We start from the raw sequence: 18,690 nt of genomic DNA, 5'->3' as shown, positions 1-18,690 counted from the left end.
CTGGATCGAACTGACTCGGATATAAGGCACGTAAGACTGGAACTAGTTCATGTTCAAGAAATTCTAGATATCTTTCCCCATTGAAGAATATGGGCCCTATAACTTGCCTGCCAATTATGCCAGCCCAAACATTAGTTTTCTGGGGATATTGTATATTAGTTTCCCTTACCCAGTGTGGGTTCTCGTCAGACCAGTAGCGACAGTTCTGCTTATTAACATGGCCATTTAGGGTGAATGTAGCCTCATCAGAAAAAAGGATCCATTCCGAAGATATGCGATTTTCGTCAATGGCGTTCATCATTAATTCACAGAACTGAACTTTGCGATCTGGATCGTCTTCCAATAACTCTTGACCGGGTTGCATTTTATAAGGTCGTTTGTTTGCACTTTTTAATCTTTTTAGCACAGATTTATGATGAATAGAGTTTTCGCGAGCTACTCTTCTGGCTGCAGTTACCGGATTTTCTTCCATCGCTAACAATACATTTAATTGTGTGTTTTCATCGATTTTAGAAGACCTTTGTCTTGAAACATCCCTCACGTGCCCAACTTCTCGAAATCTGCTTTCGATTTTACTAACCGTACCTTGGTTAATAGGTGGCAAATCTGGATATTTCTGCCTGAATAAGTGGACAACCTCTAGCTGAGTACGACTTCTGTCCCCATAACCAATCATCATTAAGATTTCAATCTTGTGGGATTCGGATAAATAAGGCATTATTTCAATATAAGTTAACTAACAACTGGTTGAAATTCACTTTAACAGTGACAGTATAACAATGTCAGAAAATGTCTCGATACCAATAAAATAAACAAACACGCCACAAATTTACCAACACAAAATATTTCGAGACTTTTAATAATTTAATGGTTTTTATTTTATTTTTTCGTATTTCTCCTTTAGATAATCACAAAAGTAAATAGGGCAATTTAATCAGGAAAAAGAGCTCTTTGCAATGAGAGTTTAAAAAAAGTGGCTTTCCGTTTGAAAAAAAAAAGTTGGGGTTAATTTGGACCCCCCCTGTAGGTGAAAAAATACAAAAACTATCTTGAAATATAAAAAAAAATAAACAAAAATCGATGGGTCTCAGGAATTTTGCGAGATGAAATTTTATGAGTTTTAACTGAATTTATTCCAGTTAAATTCACCACACTGTATGTATAACGAACTATTTAGAGCAGCTGTCAGTAAAATAAAAGAGAAGCAAAAAATAAAAATAAAACATCAAGTAATTTTAGATGACCGGAGGCAGCTCTCTTCGATTAGAGAAAGCGATGTTGCTATTATTTTGGAAAATAATGTATAATCTTCAATTTCTCACACTTTATAAGGTTTAGTATATTTATTTTATGTTCATTTTTAAAGAATAAAAATTGCGTCAATATAATATGCATTTTCTTGTTATAAAGTTAATCATGTTTAATAAATAAATAAATAATTCACTCAGTATAAACTAGTTTTTTCCTTTTTTTTTGCAAAAACTAAAAATTCGCTCGCAGAGTTAATGTAGGCCCAGTGGGGTTGTACCTTAATGGCCTGGCAGTGACCCCATGGAAAATGGCATCTTTCTGTCAAAGTCAAAGTTGTCAAGAGTTTTCGTTTGACTTTGACAGTTAAAACAACTAATTATAAAAACTAATAATTACATAAATAAATAATATGAACGGTATACAAAGTCTATGAGTACATTGTAGGTCTTCTAGTGCAGTTTAACTGAGTGAAATGGCTAAATTAAATGTAAATGCAAATTCAAGTTTAAATGATATTGTGAATTGTGGTTTTGTGACAATTTGCACTACAAAAACATTTGAAAAGAATAAAATAAACCTGGTGGGCATTAGAACACTTGAACCAGAATTGTAGAAACCAAAAAGGGTTGGCTTAAATAAGATGCCAAGATGTGTCTAGGTGGAAGTAATAAAATGCCAGAGAAAAGGGTAATTAAAACTACAATCTACATTCTACAATCTTCATTTTACTTTCTTATTTTTCAAACTATTCTTAACTAATATTTTTCAGTTGATTAATCATAGAGCTAAAAGCACTAATCCTAATACTACCACTGTTTTAATCAATATAACAATATCCTTCTATTCTAACCATGAATTTTAAGGGGATACCATTCCAAAAAATTGTTCATGTACCTATCTATTTCCAGATATACTTCTATCAAAAACAGATAAAAGGTAGGATGGTGGCTCTATAGTAAATTACTGCCAAACGAATTTTAAAGATATTATTTTTTTATAGATAGTTCCTTACTTCTTCTATAGATTTCATGAAAAAACAATGTAGAAAATTCAAATTTTAACCCAATAAAACAAAATTAAGACTGCAGAGATATCTATGAGATAGTGATAGTAAACAAACATCATTTGATGGCCATATTCATTTGCCTATGCCTGAATTACCAAATTGTTTTAAATGTAGTCTGGGAATGTTGATGATACTTTTGGATACTAACATTTAACTATAATATTGAATTGCTGATCCAACATCTTAGTTTTAGCTGTATCTTGCTGCCATTAATCCATATACTTTGATCCTTGTACCATTTCTGCCCAAATAGTAAATCTATGAATATACTAAATAAAAAAGTTTTAATCCATATTTTCTATAAAAATTCACAATCACAAATGTTGTTCAAATAACCCTAGTTCAAATACATTTTTTGACTAGCTATCAAGTTTTACAATGATCAACTAATACTGAGTTTTTAGTTAGCAAATTAAAAGTAAAAGAATTGCAAAGTAAATAATTGTATAAACAATAACATAAATAAGATTTGTAGGATTGTATGTGGCTCTATCCTTTAAAAACTGTTTGAACGTAGGAAATTGAGGAATTTACGACAAAGTCGAAGAGGGCAAGAACCTACAATGTATAAAATTAAAATAAAAAAAGCATAATCGATCATCAGATTTGATTGAAATTTAGCACACACATTCTCACATATAATCCCCAAATATCTATTTTGTTTTTCAGCTGTTACAGGAAGCCACAAAGGGTAAAAATCGCCGCAATAGGAGATGTTAGCGGAAATGAATAAAAAATTATTTGACCAATTTTAGTTATTCTGATTGAAAAGAAACTATTCACAAGAGCGGATTTGATGCCGGAGAACCAGCAACTAGGCCCAATTAAACCTACATTTTGCTTAACTCACTCTCATTTGCAAAATCATTATTGACAGCTCCTCCTCTCCAGAAGAATTTTTTTTTTAACATATATTAACTAAAGGTGATTTTTCATGTTTTCTTCTCATATGATCATACCACGGTAAGAAATCGTTTCTATTGGTGGAAATACTGCATTCTTAAGTTCTTATTGGTCAGAAAATTACATTATCTTTAAATTTAGTTAGTGGTCATGCATCCGATATCCGATGGACGTTAGTACAAAATTATTTGTCATCTTAATATTTGTGTCTTATTTACTGTTAATATCAGGATTGCCTCTTCGGCCGGTCCATTATCACTGACATCTCCCATTTAATGAAGACAAAATTATCCTGCAATACATGGACAGTATTATCAAAAGCTACACCCATCTAGAAATTGCAATCCAAGCAGCAGCAAATGCAGCAGTACCAATGAAAACCCCTTATGGAGGCAAATTAGGGGATGGGACGAGGAATGTGCGGAGTTTTTAATGGACAGAAAACCAGGCTTAAAAACCTTGAAAGAAACCATAGCCTAAAGCTACTGAGAAGGATTTAAAAGAAATACCCCAATAGAGGCTAGAGGCAGTATGGAGACAAATAGAAGTATTTTCCAATAGCAGAAATACATGGAAAAATAAGCTACCAGACACCCCAGTGCCCACACAGATCCTCTAGAACCTAGGACAAGCTCACATGTCTCGAACAGCAACCACACAATCACCAATGTCACTTCTCAAGCTAAATCACGCTCTACAAAGGAAAAAAGGGACTTTGCACCAGGTCTCGACAACATCTCATACTCCATGATCCAACATCTATCAACTAGGGCCAAAAACACTACTAGAAATTGTCAACCAAAGCCTCGAGACAGGGGAAGTGCCAACGCAATGGAATATATCCTACTCTACCCCATTCTCAAGTCAGGAAAAAATGCATTAAATGCAAATGGTATCAATTCCTGCATAGCAAAAACCCTGGAAAACAGTATCAGGAGAAGATTGAAGTGGAAAAATACCTAAGACCACCAAGCAACCAGAATTCAGGAAGGGGATGGACTGTATTCAACCTCATACTTGCAATTCAAACCAGCATTCAAAAAAGAACAAGTCGTAGCTGTGTTTTATGCATATCAGCCGCCTACGACAATGTAAACCTACACAAATGCTTTTGCACTTCTGGTTGAAACAGGCATCAAAGAGGACCTTGCAAATCTTATATTCCAACTACACCACAACAGGGAGACATTTGCGTTGGACAGCAATGAAATAATGCAGCTACCTAAAGATCTAAATGATCTACTAATTTAGGAAGAGTATAAGGATGTTTACGTAATAATAAGAGTAATGATAAAGACTCAATGTAGAAGAATTTATAATAACAATGAATAAAGCACGAGAAAAACTTGTTCAAACTATCAAACAAATGTTGATTGAGGCAAACAATAATAGATTAGAAATAAAGTTGCTTGAATTCCTGTATATTTCAATATCAAAAGAAAGGAGGAAGCAGACACCTTGGCCAGCGTGAGAAGAACAGCTCTAAAGATACTATACCACTAAAGCATTACTACATCACTAAAAATACTATAGCACTAAAAATATGTTACCCCATATAATTGGATATACAGGACTTCATACCAAGAGAAACGGAGAATCAGTGGGAGAAATAGGAAAAGACATGGGAAACAAGTTTAGAGGTGAAGATATTACAATAATGTTTGCAAAAAACCACTCAAAAAACTTTCGTTCTCTACATTAGAGTATCAAGGGACAGGTTTTACTACAACGATCATTAGACTAAGAACTGAGCACTGCTTAACCCCCTAACATTTAGATTTTCTAAAAATGAAAGTAAACGGAAATTGGTAACTTTGAGACACGTCCATTTTGAATATACAAATATTAGCCTTAACCAGTATTAAGAATAAGCAAGTAACGGCAATTTAGGCACACCAATTTCGACATATTCACTTCTTTGCAAACCTACCAGTCCAATAATAACCATACTGAATAAATATCTATTCACAAATAACTTGAAACTGTAAGAGTTGGTCAATAGAGAGAGAGAAAAAGATATCCCATTAGTGGTGACGTAGGGGAAAGAGTAATCAGAATGTGATTGAAGGAGCCATTTAAAGGCGCTTGAAAAAGTGAATGCACATATTATATACCATGTTATATTTATAAATATAAATCTGTTAGCCCTAATGCTTAAAGAAAAGCGAGCTCTACTGGAGATAAAGCTTCTGCAAATAATACATACCTTAAAGTAACTGTAAGTCGTTAACCACTAGATATTGGCTCTCTTACACAATAAAGCTTTGTTATCTTAGGTACCATTTTTAATTAAGTTATTAAAAGTCTCACATGTCATTCTCAAATAATTAAAGTGTTTTGTTGCATCAGGAAGTCTCATCTCATTAAGTAATTAGTGGTACCTCTTCTTTTTTGTTTCCTGAAAATATATCTTATACAAAATCTTTTATAACTATTAAAGGATAAATATTTAAAATAAGGAGAAATGTATACATTTTATTATTTTATAAATCAGCTTCATTTTCAGCATGACGGAACACCAGCTCATTCGGGTAATGTTAATGTTAGAAACTGTCTGCACCAGAGGTTACAGGGCAGATGGATTGGACGGGGTTCCATTAGATTCTTATTTTTGGGGTTGTATACAAAAATAGTGCATGGAACAGAAGTCGACATCGAAGAGGTGTTGTCGACAAACCCATTTCGAAGTTTCACGTGCATCACATGCGATTGTCCATAGTTCCCGAGTTTACCTTCGTAAGAAGGGCAATCTTCGTCAGCACCTTATTTAGAATGTTAAGTGTATACTTTTTATTTCAAAACTATGTACTAGCTCTACAGTTCATAGTTTGATTTGTCTTTTGTTAGTAAAACGATTTATAGTTGTTAAGTTACCCACCCCTGAAGACAATCCAATAAACTAGTTTTAGTTCGCTAGATTTAAAAATATTTAAGTGTTTTGAAAATATTTACAAAAAACTGCCATCACCTCTTCATCTTTAACATCCTGTATTTTAAAAACTAAGACGTTTTGGACCCTACTTTATATGAAATTTTAACCTTGTTATGGGTCAGAATACGTGGTTAAAATATTGACGTCTAATGTCGGGACATCCTGTATAACAAAAAAAAAACCGAAAAGGTACAACAGGGCAACAAAGTATAACAGGCCAACACTCATTCAATTACGGATGATTTGAGATATTTTTCTATGGGATACGGCGTAAAAATTGTCTAACCAATCAGAAGTTCATTGAACCATCTTATGACGGATGCATGAAAAATCACCTTAAGGACATATTTAAAGGGCGTGGCGGTGACCCCAGTGTAATGAACCTAAAAATACAATTTTTATCTGTCAATGTCAAAGTGGTCAAAGAAACGTTAGTATTCGTTTGACTTTGACAGTTCCTTTTAAAAACAATGACTAAGTTACTCAATGCAAATATGAATTACGTGATACAAATCCTATGAGTACTTTGAAGGTCTTCTAGTGCATTGTAACTGAGTGAAATGGCTAAATTAAATGTTGATACAAATTCAAGTTTAAATAGTATTGTGAACAGTGGTTTTGATATAATTTGTACTGATTCTACAATAAAGTTGGGAAAGATTAAAAGAAACTTGGTGCATTTTAAAACACTTAGATCAGAATTGTAGATATCGAAAAGGTGTAGCCTATTTTTAGCAAGTTGCAAGGGATATATAAAAAAGCAATGGTATCAAACAGATTTTTAGAGGATTGCCCCTCTGCTTTGATGGGTATACAAAGCATGGTCGATCCAAAAGAACATTTTATTCAAGCTTCCAGCTGTTTGAGCATGGTGCCCCAAACACTGGCAACAGCTTTAGAAAAGTTCCTATACATAATTAATTCTGTGCATTGTAAGGAAGGTCAAGTGGTTAGTGAATGTAAAGCTTGTTATAGGGAGAGTCCTAAGAAATGTTACACAAAAGATTTCTACAAAATTATGAAACCCAAGAAGGATCATAATATAAAAGCGATATCCACTTTATATTTTCAATCTGGCAGTAGTTATGGAATGGGTTTTGACAAAAACCATATTGATAAAGGGAAAGGTTGTTATGAAAAACAAGAATTTAGCTTAATTACTAAAATGGCATCATTAAAAACCCATCTGCCCCTAGATTGTACAACTAAATTGTGCTTACATAAATTCTTTTTAAGAGACAATATGGTACATCAAATTAGAGATGTTAAAACCTCTTTGGGAAACAGTGCTTGCAGGAGTTCTGAGATACTACTTGCTAAAATAGTTGAATTTTATGTAAAATGTACTCTAAATAGCTCAGATGAGTTAGCATTTATTGACAGAAGATACTTATCAGTTAGTTGGACTACAATAAGGTGTGATAATCAAAAGTCCCTTAATAAAAATGGGAGTGAAATAAATAATAATAAGAAAGACTGGAAAGAGACTGATGGGCTGATTGTAGCTAACGGAAACTGTAAAAAGTGTATAGTTATTAATATAACTAAAATTGAACAACCTAGAAGCTGTTTAAAGAGAGGAAGTAGTAGAGGAAGGGATATAAATGATGTTGAGCTTGACATTACAAAGCCCAAGAAAAATATAAAAAAACCAGAGAAAAGGGTAATTAAAATTACATAACTTACTTTATTAGCTACTCGTAGGTACTCTTTTACTCGAACCATTCTTCAATAATTTGTTTCTAAATATTATTTTTAGGTGATGCCATATTAAAAAATTGTAAACAACTCTAAATAGGTAACTTTATAAATTAGGTAAACCTTCTATAAAGTCTATGGTAAATTTTTTTTTCCCCTTATATAGAAAAAGTTGCTTTTTAGATCTTTTTAGATCTTATGAGGATCAGCTTATTGTCTGATTATTTCATTTTTACAAAAACAAAATAAAGAGGGAGGATACTTGGCTTAATTCGTGATCACTTACTTGTAATTACTATTTCTTATTTTCTTTTTCAAATTCTATATTAAGCTAAAGATTTATTAGGTATCTGGAGAAATTATTGTATCACACAAAGCCATAGTAATTCTTATTCATTCGCACAAAAATAAAAGTATGATCAGTATAGTAGACTAGACAACTGTAGGATGAAAGTTATATTCCAAAGAAACATTTGGCAATTTCACTCTCCTGTTTCTTGAAAACAGTATGCGCCATCTGCTAGCTGTGAAGAGATAAAATTGTCAATATTTCTTTTAAAACCTGCTTTACTCTAAAGCAGATTTTAATGTTTTCTTAAATGTTAAATAATAAAAAAAAAAACACATAAACATTATGTTTACTTTTAAAACAGTCCAGGATTTGACCAGGTTTCTGAAATAAGCTGCCAGCATATGTAATAATCATTTCTATAAAGATTTCTATTCATTAACAAATCAAGTACATTAGAAGCTACCAATTGCATCTTTTATAAGTGATTGCCATTCTTTTTATTATAAATAAAACTTATTATTTGCACCTTTAATTACTAAACAAAAAAAGACTACTAATAATGAATACATTTTATAATCAGTAATTTTCATATTGATTAAATTTTATTTTTGTTCTAGGTTAAATTTGCCCCTCCCAATCAATTATGTGAAGTTCATCCAATGATAAAGTGGTCCTATGCATATCAAGCAGCCAGAAAAGGGCCATGGGAAATGCATGCACGAGATAGGGACAGGTTTCGTTGGAGAATATTCAGGGTGGAACAAGACATCAAGTATATTTTTGACCAGGAGCACAGAAACAAAATTTACAATGAAAGGTTTCGGAATGTTTGAAACTAATTTTAATGTTATTATTTACTCTTCTTCTTATATTTCTGTATTTATTATATTTTTGGTGTTAATTATAATGCGTTATTCTGAAGAGACAATATATTTTGTATATATAATATAATTTTTTATTTATTATATTCTTATACAGCTGTCCAAAGTTCTTTTATAAGTTTTTGCGTTAAATATTTATTCAGTTTATCATTAGTAAAATACTTATTGAGAATTGAATGACCTAAATACGCAAATAAGAGAAAAACATTTCAACATTTTCAAAGACCTTAAGTCTCGCCATTTTTGCCTTAAGACTATCCACATTTTAATTACATTCAAATTGGTATATAACTGAATGAATTGAAACAAATAGATTTCATTTTAGTATTTTCATTATTTAATTAACTAACTGTAACAAATTATTTATTTGGTTATTATTGACCTCATCTTAGACTATCAATCAATCTGTGAAAAAGATGTTTCAAGAATCTTAAGACTGTTAAAAACTTGGTTTTGTTTGGATGGTTAAATTAATCTCTGGATTAGATTAGTTAACTGGAATTGTCCACCTGGTCTATAACAACTGACAGAATTACCTATTAGGATTTCATCAGCTTCTGTGGGCTATATGCGATAATCACTCGATTTCTTAACGTCATTTTGCGTTCCTTACTCTGATCACCGAGTTTTAGTTTTATATTATTGAGACTTAGCTTGAAATTATTTTGTAACAGAACATTTTATTTTAGTTTTCTTAAAGTAAAATGTATGTTTTTGCCTCATTTAGAAGCATTGACTAATGCCTTAAAGACTACTGAAATATTGTTTACATCAAAATAGTAATAGATTTGAAAGTCATCCGCGTATTGATGTATTGAATATTTTTTTAAGTATCAAAATCTTCTGTATAAATCAAGAATAAAAGCGGACCCAATACGCAGCCTTGAGTGCTTTTTTTATTTGGCAAAAAACTTGAGTAATAACCTTGATCAATTACTCATTGTTTACCATTTACAAGAAAGCTCTAAAAATAATTCTACAGTTTGCCTGAACAAACTAAACTAAGAAAGTTTTAAACATAATATCATAGGCCTTATTGAAATCCAACAGTATTAAACACCTAAGCCTCTATCAAGATCTGCAGAAAATTAAAACAATACCAAAGTATGTATCTACTACATGTTACAAGGTTGCAACCAGCGACAAAGTCTGCCCAACTTAAAGCATCCTAGAACCAAATTTCTCTGATCTAAGCTGTGAAGAGTATGAGTCCAAGTATATACTGATCAATAAAGGTTACAATCCGTCAAGAAGACATTAGGATGGCCTGGAATCGTGAAGTGTGACCAAGCGGTGGATTGGTGTCCCACTTTTTTTAAAAGAAAAGGGTGCCACAGGTTCACACGAACCCTTAGGACGTGGAGCAAGTAACAGCTCCAACAAGAATCTAAAATATTATCAGAACACCAAAGGATTAACGGAAGAAGTGTCATGATGTGATACTGAGTGGTTACACTACTGTAAAAGTTTTTCATACATTTCCTATAATACATGTGATGATGACTATATAAGGTTTTGATGATATTGTAAGTACTAATGTATATTTTTTGAGAGGTGATATAAATTTGCTTTTTTATATGATAATATGAGCTGCGCAAAATAATAACAATAAACAGTTTTTATTTACCAGCATACAATAAAAAACATATATAAGACAATGATCCTAAAACAATATCTGGTAAATAAAGGAGTATTGGTAGGCAACTAAGTGCCAATTCTTCCCCAATATCCTATTAAACTAGAAAAAAAGATCGAGACAAAATAGAATAACTATTATAAGTAGCACGCCAAAATAATACATATAAAATAAAACATGTTAAATATTAACAACAAAAAAAAATAATAAAAATTGTACGTGTTCCTAAGTATACCAATCAAAGGAAAACGAATAGTCGACAACATTATCCATAGCCATAGCCACATTGTAAGTAAAAGACCTTTTAAATAATACTTTCCTATGTCTTGGTATAGTTATGGTGTTTCTATGTCTTAAATTTCAATTGTGAATGTCGGTTCGAAATGTTAGTCTATCAAAAAGATACTCTGGAATTTTCTCCTTTAGGATTTTATAGAAAAAGCATTTTTTTTGTGAAATAAACCTGTTCTTTATATTTAGCCACCTAATTTTTGTAAGCTTATGTGAAATCGGGTTTTGACGAGAAATTTTAAAGATTAACCTAAGGCAGCTATTTTGAACCTTTTGTACTCTGTTTCGATCAGCATAATCTAAACATGGGCTAAAGATAGGGCTACAAAAATTAAAATGAGATAAGACTAGAGACTCGCAAAGCATGATTTTTATTTTTTTACTTAAGCAATGTCTTTGTCCATAAATATTTTTTAATGATCCATAGGCTTTCTTCAATAATAATGAAATGTGATCTTTGAATCTCAGCTTTTTATCTAATAAAATATCTAAACTTTTGCAACTTGTATTAGAAGAAATCGTATTGCCACCAATAGATATACTATGGTTACTATATGGAAGATACTCCTCACCAAAGATCAAAAAAGCTGACTTCATAGGATTAATTTTTAGAGCATGCTCCTTAGATTTTAAATAAATATTTAGTAAATCTGAATTAAGATTTTTAATTGCATTAGCATACATAGAAATATAGAGTTGCGTATCGTCTGCGTATAAGTGATAATCACAAAAATTTAGACCAGAGTAAAAGCTTGCAGTATATAAAAGAGGTCCTAAAATACTACCCTGAAGAACGGCTTGCTCAACCGGAAGTGATAAAGAAAGGCTATTATTAAGTTTGACTTCTACCTGAAAGATACGAGAAAATTAGATTACATGAATTGTCGGAAAAACCAAAAAAATGAAGAATAGAAACTAAAATTTTATGATTGATAAGATCAAATGCCTTCGTATAGTCCAGCAAAACAAGAATGGAAGCTTTGCTTTGATCTAAGGATCTTAGTATGTCGTCCGTGCAAATGCGATTTGTTAAACAATTTTATCGATATTCATAACCTTACCTTATTAATTTAATAAGGACATATATCATCCTTGGCTCGATTTTGATACTTGTGCTTTACAGTCGATCATCAAGACTTATATTAAAAATTAACTTTTCTATGACTAAGCAAAGGACAATTTTTACCTTTTATATGGTCTCATACAAGACTATGAGATATGGACAGGAAAAATACATTAAGGATAAAGGAGGGTTGGATGTGAATGTATGTACGCAGCTGTTTCATAAAAAGCTGTATGCATGCATTGATTAGCCTTATATTCACAAAACAGTCAAGGAATCCATTACGAACACCAAATAGGTATTCTATGGTTTCTTGACTTTTGAGCTTATACTCAAGATTAAACGTCAGAATCGTGTTCAAAGGCAGGTAAATAAATCTGCTAATGTTTTGGCTTCAGCTGAATATAAATCATTAAGACGAGACTCGGTGAAACAGCCTACAAAGTAAGCATAGATAGGTATCACAATGAAAATATTAAGAATAATATACAAACTGGCTCTAGTGGGGTTTGGTCCTTTATAGGATCCCTTGTAAATAACAAATTCCATTAGGCCTTTCTTATGGAAGTCTAGACATTAGTGGCTGTTGTTAATGTGCAGAGGCTCTTTCTGTACTTCTCACAGTAATTTTTCATTTTTGTCTTAAGCAAAGTAAATTTCCAGATAACTTAGAGCATGCAGTTATAATACCTACCTATATTTAAATCTGGTACTGGTTATATGTTCAAAACTACAGGACTACAGTTGACATCAATTCAGTTGCTATAATATTCAAAAACGTGCTTTATAACAATATTTTAAATTTCTTAAAGATAGGTTCCGTTTAGAACAACATAGTTTTTTTACCAGGAAAGTCCACTCTGTCCAATTTGTGTGTTTTTCCAATTTTTGTAGCATCGGTCATAAATAGTGAAATTATATATTTTAATGTTTTCCAAAAAGCCCTTGCACCATTTTTAAATTTAAAATTACGAAATGGCGCTTTTTAAGATTTTATTCATTTATTGCGAAGAGATTTGCCCACTCTGTACATGTCCACTCTGCGGTGAGTGAGTGAGGGCAGAACCATACATTCTGACAGATTAATCAGCATCTTTTGTCTGATTATCACTTAGAGGACCAGAGTTTTGCATATTAAATAAGTTTTGGGTATAACTCCTAAAAAACAATAAACCTGAAAGTGAATGCGAATTCTAATAATTTTCTTAATAATTATTAACTATACATCACACCAAATAGTCTTATTAGTCTGGAAAGTTCTAATACAAGCAAAATCAATAAATCGATTTCTTAGCAACTACTCTCATTGTGAAGTCCATAGGAGGAGTCGACTCATAGAAGTATGCGCAATATCATTCCTTATATTTTTGTACCGACATCAGAAATCAACGTTAGTTATTCAACAGTTGTCTGTCCGCACGTGCAATAAAGTTTTGATTGTGTAGTGCAAAAATTCGAATTTCGTCAAATGCCATTTTACATGTAGTGGCCTACACCAAAAATGGCAACAAAAAGTCCCGCTAAGGTAAGTCAGAGATAAAGATTCCTTCAAAAAACAATTACTCCAAAAATCCAACTCTTACCTACAATTCCTAGAAAATTGAGAACTTTTAGCTACTAATTCAGAAATCGATGTGCTTGAACTGTTTAGGAAACCCTCCGAGATTATATTATTCACAACATAGAAAAACGAAGTTTGAAAATCTGACTAGAAAAAAATTTATGAAAATTATAAAAAATATATAATCCTATATATCAATACCTAAACATAACAGAAATAAAAAAATGGTTTTGAGACGAATTTCTAAATTACAAATTAAAACTTTCATTTAGGATAAAGTGAAATTCATATTTAAAACGCAAACTTGAAAAAAATACGTAAGTAAAAATAGTAAAATAGTAAGAACAATATAAAAATAAAGACGTTGAAAACACAATTAAATTAAACAATGCTGAAAAGCTCGACTCGGACACTTTTCAATTTTAAATAAATACAAAGTCACCAAATGCACGAAATAATAAAAAAAATGTTTATACCCCTATAACATATCTAAGTCTTCATTAAGTAAAAAAAAATATAATTTTAACTTTTTAAATAAAACAAATACAAAAGGAAAAACAAAAAATATAGAACACTCAATACGGCATTTGAACTTTTCAAAACTCTATGCATTTGTTTTTTTGATGGTCGTTATAGTAATGTATACAGCTTGGGGAATCGATAATTACGCTTACATAGGTGCTTAAAGGCGAAATATGTAAATGTGCACGCATGCATTTCGTGCGCTCTGCTACTCGTCTATAAAAAAATAAATAAACAAAATGATGTGCTTGAACTGTTGACCTATTGAAAATCTAAATTAAAAGAAATATAATATAAAAAATCATAAAAAATATTTAACCCTGTGACTTTAAAATAGCAAAAAGTGAGAAGTATTTTTAAAACCAAATTAAAGATTGTCAATTAAAACTTCGTAAATTGTTGAATTGTAAACTCATTTAGTCCAAATTTAAAACGCAAACTTAAAAAAAATACGGATTTAGGACTTTTATATTAATTAGAGCAAGAAAAAAAAATAATTAGGACATTTAAAACATAAGACACAAATAATAAAGACTAATATTACCTCTCACAGACTGGTTATTATGCGCAGATCCTTGCTATCAATATGCATTTTCCTGAGCATGTCCATGTGTTTATTATGTTTGACATTATCAAATCCCTTGGAGAAGTCGATGAAGCACAAGTGGGCGGCCTTGTACATGTCTCTGCGTCTTTGAATTAAAACTTGTAGACTGAAGATTACTTCTCTTGTACCCAATACGCTTCAGAATACAAATGGTGACTCCGATATGTTTGCTTCGCATATGTTATAAATTCTGTATGAAATTTGTGAAAACCTTGGTAATTTGATTGATGAGGGTTAGGAATCGGTATTGATCACTGTGTTTTGTGCTTAACGTTTTAGGTAAGACTATAAAAGTTGATGATTCCATGAAGCCATTCTTTCGGAATCTGCCCTTTGTCTTAAAAGGTATTAAAAAGATCTGTCAGAAAATCCAGGAAGTGGTCTCGTCCTGTATGTTTCGGAACCTGGTGTTTTGTCGTTTTTTAGCGATAAAATGTTTTTTTCCACTTCAAGCTTTAGTATTTCGGGTTCAGACATATCGTCACCTTGGTCTTCTGTCACTTTTGGGTTTACCATTAGAAAGTAGTTCTACGTTATCATTTCATACGTGTGCTTCTAGTATAAGGTTTCCGCCTGCATCAGCTATTAGTCTCGGGTGGGGATTATTGATTCTCCTTTTAGCTGTTAACTATTTAATCTGTAAATGTAGTGGCAGTCCTTCAGCTAGCGTTCCTTCGCTTTATTTACCTTTGTTTTTATATTGCGAATTGTTTCTCAGTATTTTATTTGATTTTTTCATTTATGTTGTATTCTTTCCTCCATCATTTCCTCCGTCATCTATTTCTTCTTCATTGCGCGATTCCATAATAAAAGTCACTTCAACAGTTTTTTTAATTTCCTCCCACTTAGAAACGGCGTCTATTGCGAGTTTCCGATGATGTTTCTTCTTAAGGATTCCTATGTATTGTTTAATGCTAGGATCCTTCAATTTCCTAATGTTTAGTTTGGTTTTTTTAATCTTCTGCCGACCTTTGCATTAAAGTCATCCGATATTAATGTTACTTCATTTTTCTTAGTCATCGTTATCAGGGTCTCTAGTTATTGGTAAAATTCTTTTACAGTCTCGTCATCTTTGGCTGCTGTTGGTGCATGCAGCTTGCACGGCAGGTAACTTGCCAAGTTAACTATAATAAGGATATCTTATTGCGTTACAATAATATTTGTATTTCCCAACATCTAAATTCTCAAAATAAAAAATGATGCTGACCATTTTAATATTCCAAAGCCATTAAAGCAAAAAAAAACATCTAAAATCAAAAGAAATTTAATAAAAAGCCATAATCTAAATCTTCTAAATCAAGTAACAATCTGAAAAGGATCGGTTAGTTAGGATATTCCATACATAAGTTAGTTCTCAACTACACATTACTTAATAGTTTAATAGTACTAACTTAAAAAACAGTAAAGCACAAAAACCACTATCAATTATTTACACTCTGATAACGTGCTTTTTAATTTGGATTCTCATATTTTTTAAGTCATATGTTATAGATTTAGTAATTCTACAACATATGACTTAAAAAAACAAAACAAAAGAATTAAATTTCAATCAAAATTTGCTTTCCTTCTAGGTTAAATTTGCTCCACCTAATAAATTATGTGAGGTTCATTCAATAATAACGTGGTCCTATGCATATCAGGAAGCCAGGAAAGGGCCATGGGAAATGCATGCAAGAGACAGAGACAGGTTTCGTTTGAGAATCTTCCGGGTGGAACAAAGCATTAAGCATATTTTTGATCAGGAGCACAGGACTAGAATTTATAAAGAGAGGTTTCAGAATGAATAAAAATAATTTTAATTTACTTTTATTGGTTAGCGTCTATATTTTATTATCGGTTTTAGAATAATAAATATTTGTAAATATTTAGTATTAGTAAATTATTTTAAAAAAGTATATTTTTATATAATATATAGTTAATTTGTATTAATTTCAAGAATTTTTCCATTTTTCATTCTCAGATATTTAGAATTACTTACGTATATAAAATGTGTTTGTGTAAAAAGTTTGTTCATTATTATTATAGTTATTGACAGATGATGATTAGCAAAATCTATTGTAGATGTAATTGTCCTATATCCGGTTTTATATAAAATAAGGACTATTTTATATTATAACTTTTCAGAAAACAAAAAGATTCTTCATGCTTGTGCCTAAAAAAGTTTGTTTATTTAAAAAAATAGAGAAACTGCTTGCTATTCATAAGCAGTTTTGGAAATTGAAGTAAAATAGTTTCTCTGTATGAAATATGTTATTTTAGTTTTCATACGTGAGACTATTACTATTAGATTTTTTGATTATGCCACATAAATTTTAAGAAAATTCTATGCTTTTACATTTCTCAAAAATTTGTTATACATAATTGGAAAATACACAATTTTATTTTTTTAACATCATTTTAGTCATAAACAGAAATTAAAAGTTCCACTTTATTGCTTCTTGTTAAATTATCCAAGTTGTTTTTTATAGCATCTTGGGTGCACCTTAATAAAGTGATAAGATGCAGAAAATACTTCTAAAAATAATTTAAATTTTTATATTTGCCATTGGCGTTCATGCGGGCTTTGAATTGAATATTTGTATAGCATCACTGGTTTATCTTGTAATATTTTTGAATTCTTTTATGGCACATCCTTGTACAGTACACAGTCTTTGCATAAAAAAAATATTTGTTATGCAAAGTTTGTACTAACTTATAGTTCAAAACCTATTATGATTAGTACATATCTGCCTAGAAACATTCTTGCTTGATATTTGCCGTAATATAACGAAACACCCTATATACAGATATCAAATTAAGGAAAATTAATATAAAAATTTGGAACAAATAAAAAAAAATTAAATGTAAATAAATTTTATTGCTCTGATGTTTTGAGCACTTAATGCTTTTATTATCTGAAAAGATTATTGAATTTTGAGAATACTTATTGTCAATGCCATATAATTTTATTATTCTTTTTATGACGAACAGTCTAAACGATTCCAAAAATGCAGGTGGACAAGTAGCAAATAAAAGCCGACCCTTTCTAATGTTACATTACCATTATCAAGTAGTGTAGTCGAAGTCTAGGCATATCGCGCTGACAATACGATTTATTTCATATTTAATTTTTATCGCATTACTAGAAGAACCTGTCCATATAGGATAATTACCTTTTATAATAAATAAATTATTTACTTAGTCTTAGTCTTCCAACAGATCAATTTCACACTAGGATTAGGGAAATTTTAACGAGAGAAATATATATTATAGTAATGCGGAGTATCTCAAATTTGAAATTTACTTTTAATTGTATACCCTCGAAATACATATTATAGTTGTCTTCAGAAATGTAGCCAGCCGACGATTAGGCAGTATTGGTTTCACCTATGGATTTGACCCCGCTAAATGTAATGCCTACTGTATCTGCCTACTTAAATCTTTTTTTATTCAGAGAGGTATCTTTGAATGAAGTAAGGGATATTGAGGAAAAAGGAGGGCCAAGATGCCTCTGGTCAATATAAAATTGATAAGATCAGTGAAAAATTAGATTATGGTTCCACTAACTAAATTAATAAACGCTTCTATAGATAAATATTTTTTTTTAATTTCTTAATTGTACGCTAGTGCAATTCGCCAAGATCATTTTCTGTGGATAGAAGATTTTTAGGTGTTAAATTGTTGAATCATTTTAAAATTTCATCTAAACTTAGAAATCGCTTTTCAATTTATTGAGTTACAACCAGTTAATTGTAAAATATAACAAATTAACCCCAAAATAGTTTACTAAGTACCTTGAATTATATATAGGTAACACAACATATATTGCAAGTGTGTCATAAAATATTCCTAGCAGTTTTAAGCAGTGTAATTAGTATAAGTATTGCTAAGATCATAAATGTCTTAATGTAGAATATTATAAAAAAATCAATTCGTATTTGCCCTGATAGTTAATTAATATGGCGAAATAAAGTCAAGAATATCCTTATTCACTAATAGTTTTACAGA

The 18,690-nt window shown here is 31.1% G+C and overlaps 3 protein-coding genes across 3 annotated transcripts in view; 2 read left to right on the top strand and 1 right to left on the bottom strand.

Annotated features, from left to right (window-relative positions):
- LOC126740707 (uncharacterized) overlaps positions 1-5,901 on the bottom strand; it is a 114,925-nt gene extending 109,024 nt beyond the window's left edge. The window contains exon 1 of the mRNA XM_050446835.1: positions 5,898-5,901. Within this exon, the coding sequence (XP_050302792.1) occupies positions 5,898-5,901 (4 nt within the window). The remainder of the gene's footprint in view (positions 1-5,897) is intronic.
- Positions 5,902-6,584: 683 nt separating this feature from the next.
- LOC126740578 (uncharacterized) lies at positions 6,585-9,093 on the top strand. Its single transcript, XM_050446658.1, has 2 exons — positions 6,585-7,815; positions 8,760-9,093. The coding sequence occupies exons 1-2, from the start codon at positions 6,916-6,918 to the stop codon at positions 8,973-8,975; spliced, it is 1,116 nt and encodes a 371-aa protein (XP_050302615.1). The 5' UTR covers positions 6,585-6,915; the 3' UTR covers positions 8,976-9,093.
- Positions 9,094-13,423: 4,330 nt separating this feature from the next.
- LOC126740066 (protein phosphatase 1 regulatory subunit 15A-like) lies at positions 13,424-16,567 on the top strand. The gene is made up of 2 exons (XM_050445924.1): positions 13,424-13,538; positions 16,275-16,567. The coding sequence occupies exons 1-2, from the start codon at positions 13,515-13,517 to the stop codon at positions 16,488-16,490; spliced, it is 240 nt and encodes a 79-aa protein (XP_050301881.1). The 5' UTR covers positions 13,424-13,514; the 3' UTR covers positions 16,491-16,567.
- The last annotated feature ends 2,123 nt before the right edge of the window (positions 16,568-18,690 follow it).

The sequence above is a fragment of the Anthonomus grandis genome, chromosome 9, assembly GCF_022605725.1.
Source record: "Anthonomus grandis grandis chromosome 9, icAntGran1.3, whole genome shotgun sequence".
Lineage (NCBI taxonomy): Eukaryota > Metazoa > Arthropoda > Insecta > Coleoptera > Curculionidae > Anthonomus > Anthonomus grandis.
Note: the sequence above shows the minus strand (reverse complement) of the source record. Positions and strands in the feature narration are given on the sequence as shown.

Excerpts from the sequence above, each read along its gene's own strand:
- LOC126740578 (XM_050446658.1), top strand. The coding sequence starts at position 6,916 with ATGGTATCAAACAGATTTTTAGAGGATTGCCCCTCTGCTTTGATGGGT. Across the intron at positions 7,816-8,759 it reads TAAAAAAACCAGAGAAAAGG|GTTAAATTTGCCCCTCCCAA; the intron begins GTAATTAAAATT and ends TTTTTGTTCTAG.
- LOC126740066 (XM_050445924.1), top strand. The coding sequence starts at position 13,515 with ATGGCAACAAAAAGTCCCGCTAAG. Across the intron at positions 13,539-16,274 it reads CAACAAAAAGTCCCGCTAAG|GTTAAATTTGCTCCACCTAA; the intron begins GTAAGTCAGAGA and ends CTTTCCTTCTAG.